The sequence below is a fragment of the Polyodon spathula genome, unplaced genomic scaffold, assembly GCF_017654505.1.
Source record: "Polyodon spathula isolate WHYD16114869_AA unplaced genomic scaffold, ASM1765450v1 scaffolds_1573, whole genome shotgun sequence".
Classification (NCBI taxonomy): Eukaryota; Metazoa; Chordata; class Actinopteri; order Acipenseriformes; family Polyodontidae; genus Polyodon; species Polyodon spathula.
Genome location: NW_024473050.1, coordinates 1 through 5,225, shown reverse-complemented (window position 1 = coordinate 5,225; position 5,225 = coordinate 1). Strand labels below are relative to the sequence as shown.

At 41.6% G+C, this 5,225-nt stretch overlaps 1 protein-coding gene across 1 annotated transcript; it reads left to right on the top strand.

Moving 5' to 3' along the window:
• On the top strand, window positions 1–4,048 carry LOC121309899 (protein S100-A1-like). The gene is made up of 3 exons (XM_041243071.1): window positions 1–296; window positions 2,619–2,772; window positions 3,819–4,048. The coding sequence occupies exons 2-3, from the start codon at window positions 2,632–2,634 to the stop codon at window positions 3,978–3,980; spliced, it is 303 nt and encodes a 100-aa protein (XP_041099005.1). The 5' UTR covers window positions 1–296; window positions 2,619–2,631; the 3' UTR covers window positions 3,981–4,048.
• The last annotated feature ends 1,177 nt before the right edge of the window (window positions 4,049–5,225 follow it).

Below are 5,225 nucleotides of genomic sequence, written 5' to 3'. Positions count from 1 at the left end.
CTCTCCCCCCACTCCCGGCAACTCAACTTTCCCCGAAAAATGCAAACAATCCATGCATAGCAGACACGCAGAAATGGTGATACAACACTAACTGTCATGCAAGGTGTGTCTTTATTATACCGTGTCTGTCACTTTTTTTTAAAGGCTATGTTGGAGTGCAAGGGTTTGGAATGTGCTGTGCACAAAACTGGGCGTTGCCCTGTCCTATAACCGCTGCGGATTCCCGAGTCCTGCACAAACAATCGCTCCAGCTCCTGTTCAAGACACATTCATTTCTACTTCGACAAGCGCCCCAGGTAAGTGACCTTTTTTGTAATGCTTCGGGAAACGTCTTGACATTCTTTCGTTAACATGTTTTACTCTACGCCCTGTAACTTTAGCAGTTTTCTGATTATGTGATACTTTGTTGTGCAAAAGTTATTTGAACAACTTTGTCGCTGTGGGTTTCTTTTGATAAGCGGTATCGTTGCCTACACAACGCTGAAAGAGTTTTTTTCTTTTTAATTGCCCCTGTCTTTCCCTAAAACCACAGATTGCAATGTAGAAGCCCGATTGGCTCAACTCCGTTTGATCGCCACTAACCACAGACAACACCCTTATCTAACTGTCTCCATTTTTGTCTGGTTTAGTTTTCAGATATACAAAGTCACTTTGATTTTATGTAAGCAGTCTGGATAAATAAATACCTATTTTCATAATTTCAGGAATATTGAATATTTTATAGGTACACATTTAACTAGATACAGCGCGTTTTAATGTGACGTCATTTCCATTTGATACAAACACATTTAAGATGGCCATATGGCATCAGTATCAGGGTTTACTATATATTATAAAGACATTTCAGAGGGCTGGATCTCATCAATATCAGGGTCTAGTGCTGTATATTATAAAGACATTTCAGAGGGCTGGATCTCATCAATATCAGGGTCTAGTGCTGTATATTATAAAGACATTTCAGAGGGCTGGATCTCATCAATATCAGGGTCTAGTGCTGTATATTATAAAGACATTTCAGAGGGCTGGATCTCATCAATATCAGGGTCTAGTGCTGTATATTATAAAGACATTTCAGAGGGCTGGATCTCATCAATATCAGGGTCTAGTGCTGTATATTATAAAGACATTTCAGAGGGCTGGATCTCATCAATATCAGGGTCTAGTGCTGTATATTATAAAGACATTTCAGAGGGCTGGATCTCATCAATATCAGGGTTTAGTGCTATATATTAAAGATATTTCAGAAGGCTGGATCTCATCAGTCTGAGGGCCTGCTTGCAAATATGATTAAGCAATGAGATCCAAAGGCTTCAACAGTGCAAAGATGCAATGCCAAGGAGAGTGACGATTAGAACTGAAAAGCTTGAACTGTTTCCATACTTCAGAAGCTTCCTCTTTCCTTGTTCAAATTGTTTGAATTGTTGAGTTGCTACTCCACCCAAAAATGTCAAATAAACCGGTCTTAGCCCAGATGAGCCGAAACGCTTGTCTGCTCGACTTTCTACTCATTAACCCAGATGTATGCCCCAGCCCAAGCTTAGTTTGACCTATGTTTGCAGAAACACAATAATGATAATAATGACATATAGAGAGCTAGGTAGATAGATAATATAATGATGACCAGAAAAGTTATTTGAAGTTATTTGAAATACTGTAAAAACTTTTCTAACTTTTCCCAAACTTTTGCAGCATTGAAGAGTTCCAGGAGTTTGTGAATCATTAAGAGGGAGGGAAGGGTGGGCAGTTAGCAAGTCCAGTTTTCAAGCTTTTTGAGCGAGTTTCCGTCAGGCAATGAAAATATGAGCTGAAACATGCATATTACTACTTGGAGCCCAAATCCCAAATGTTTCAAGACCGTTTTTTGTGTGCTATTATCTGCTCCACCCTTAATTAGGGCCGGATCACAATGGAGAAGCTTAAATAATAACTAGGCTCGCCATATAGTAGTCATCATCAAGTTAGACTTGGTGGGTAAGATTGAGTCACACAGTAAGGGGATCTCGGACTTTAGTCAGCAGCCCAGAACGTTTTTTCCCAGGACTGTGGAGTTAAAGAACCAAGGCTCAGTTGGGCTACAAGCACCAGTTGAAGGCTGGCTAGAATGCAGGGTGTGACATTTTTTGTCAACTTTTTAAATATAATGCACCTTTCTCAATTGTGTCCAAAGACAATGCAGACAAACAGACCTTGGAACTATAATGGCAATGCAGACCGACAGTGGCAAAGCAATGTCAATACAGACAGGCAGACACAGTGGCAATGCAGACAGACCAGACAGTAGCACTGCAATGGCAATACAGACAAGCACACATTGGTACTGCAATAGCAATACAGACAGACAACGGCACTGCAATGGCTAGGCAGACACACAGTGGCACTACAATGGCAATGCAGACAGTGGTACTACAATTAATTGTGAATTTGTCTTGAAGTTGGAATGCTGTGGTTTTGGGTTATGGTTCTGTGTTCTTCAGGGTCACATACACACTGAGATTATATTACAATCCTAACCCCACCTCCCCAGCAATGGAAACTTTCAATTGTCTCTACCAGGGAAAAGAATGCACATTTTAACCCTTTTTCCCCCCTGCAATCCTAACTAATTTTGTTTTGCACAGCCCAACCCTGAAAATGCCTTCTGAGCTGGAACGCTGCATGGAGTCCCTCATCACCATCTTCCACAGGTACGCTGGGAAGGAGGGCTGTGCCAACTCACTCAACAAGAAGGAGCTGAAAGAGCTCATGACCAATGAGCTCAGCAACTTCCTCAAGGTGGGTACCGGGGGGAGAGGGGTAGTTAACCCTAACCATCACTCTCAAGAACAGCAAAGAAACCAGGACCAGAGGACATGCAGTCATGCATTTGTCTCCTCTCGACTACTGCAACTTAATGGTGGTCTTCCGGCATGACTGACTGCAGCTAGTTCAGAATGCCGCCGCCAGGATCCTTGCCGGATGTAAAAAACAGGATCACATCACCCCCCCGTAGTGCCCAGCTGCACTGGCTACCTGTCAAGTTCAGGATTACTTTCAAAATTCTCCTGCCCACCTACAATGGCCTTCATCACACAGGTCAAGAGTATCTCTCCAACCTGCTGACCCGCTATGTCCCTGCCCTCAATCTGAGGTCCTCTGACTCTGGCCTGCTTGTTATCCTCAAGCAAAAGTGCACCATACTTGGAGAACACTTGTTTAGCTTCATGGCTCCGACTCTCTGGAACTCTCTCCCAGCTTTGGTGTGTGATGCTCCCACCGTCGCTCTCTTTTAAATCAACTCTCAAGACCCACTTGTTCTCTCTTGGTTTCCATGCTCTTTGCCTGATGTCTGTTATTAGCTGTTGTGTCTCTGCTGCTTCTGATCTTTTGCTGTATCTTATAATTCTATATGACATATGCATCCACAATGTTTTAGAATTTTCACATCCTAGTCTTGTATTTAATGTATTATTTTGCATTGTTTTTCACTGCATTTGATACAATGCTTTTTTTTTTTTTTTTTTTTTTTTACTGTATCTTGTAAAGCGCTTTGTGATGGTGGTAAACTATGAAAGGCGCAGTATAAAATAAACATTGATTGATACGAGACACCTCTGTACATACAGAGTAGTGACGGGATGGAATGGGTTGCCAAGGGTTACCGAGCCATGCTGTTGATGCTGAATCACTGGGATCCTTTCAGACCCGACTTGACAAAGTTCTGAGATCAATCAGCTGCTCAGAAATGGATGAGCACTGATGGAGCTGAACAGACTCCTCTCATTGGTAGACTGTGTTCTGTTCCCGTGTTTCTCACCACGTCTCCCTCTCCCCTCTCACAGAGCCAGAAGAACCCGGCAGCGGTAGATAAGATCATGAAGGATCTGGATCAGAACGGAGATCAGGAGGTGGACTTCGAGGAGTTCGTGGCTCTGGTGGTGGGTCTGTCCATCTCCTGTGAGCAGCTCTACCAGGTCCACCTGCAGAAGCAGGCCAAGAAGTGAGGGAGAGAGCCAGACTCTGTGTGTGCTTTTCATTTTTTGAGCAGAATAAACTACCCTGACACACACAACTCCTTATGCCTGTTCTTTATCTCTCTGCCTCCCATACAAACCAGTGCACACACATACAGAGGGTCCACTTGTAACCCTATAAAAGTGAGAATTTCAACAAAAGCTGCTAGAAGCACTGTGGTTGAAATGTGTTGGAGACACAGAATGTCCGGTGTAGTGCCTTGGGGTTTGAGATCTGTCCTCTAAATCAATCACTGCAGGAAGAACGATTAAAAATAAATAAATGCAATAAAATAACATCAAGTGCTCTGGCTTTTCTGTTCTGTAAAAAAAATCACTGATCATTCTGGCTCTGTTACCTGTTTGACAATGTGAACAATAATCCTAACACTATCAGTGCACTAGAGCAGACATTTAAAAAAAAAATGTTTTAGAATGTTAATGAAAACAATTACATGCCATTAAAACAGTTTTGCAACGTGTGGGGTCGTGCGCGGCTATATATTTTTGGAACCCTGCTACTTAATATTTAAGTGCATTGTAACTATGCATACTAGCATTGCAATAATGTAGAAGTACACGTGTATTTACTAAGTAACTACCACATAAGTAAATACACAGTGATTAGAGACACTTAATGGAAAGTGTAACACCATAGAGCCACACACACATCCGCAGGCACACTGAGACATACACACGCACGCAGGCACAGTTCTTAAAGCAAACAGAAATGAGTTGTGGATGAACAACCAATACCTGTATGTATTTGTTATTACGTCATTTTGGGTGGTGCCTGGAGTCATTTCATATTTATTGTGAATCAAAGGCTAATTAAGGTATTTAAAGCAATCGTACCTGTAACGCTATTGAACTAACACAGAGCTGTAGGAAGTCGGAGAGCAGTAAAACCATAAAGCCAGCTGCTGTTGTGAGTCATTTCTTGCTTCATGACCCCTGATTTCCAGAACCCGCATACACAATGGCAACTGATCAAACTGTTATTTGTGTGTTTTTGTTTTCAGCACAGACCAAAATAATCTGTATAGATGTATAGATGTCTAATCACAAATGTAATTGTGATACAATGAAGAAATATTTATTTTTTATTTATGAAAAAAGCAAAAAATTATTTAAACAAAAAACACAGTCTTAGTCAACATCCTCGGTGTGTGCTTGGTTTCAAAAACAGATTCCTGTTCCGCATAGATATCTAATTTTAATCTTAATCTGAGGGAA

What these genes read in the sequence shown, in the direction of transcription:
- LOC121309899 (XM_041243071.1), top strand. Translation starts at nt 2,632, where the DNA reads ATGCCTTCTGAGCTGGAACGCTGCATGGAGTCCCTCATCACCATCTTC. An exon ending in AGCTCAGCAACTTCCTCAAG is followed by an intron (nt 2,773 to 3,818) that starts GTGGGTACCGGG and finishes CCCCTCTCACAG; the next exon opens with AGCCAGAAGAACCCGGCAGC.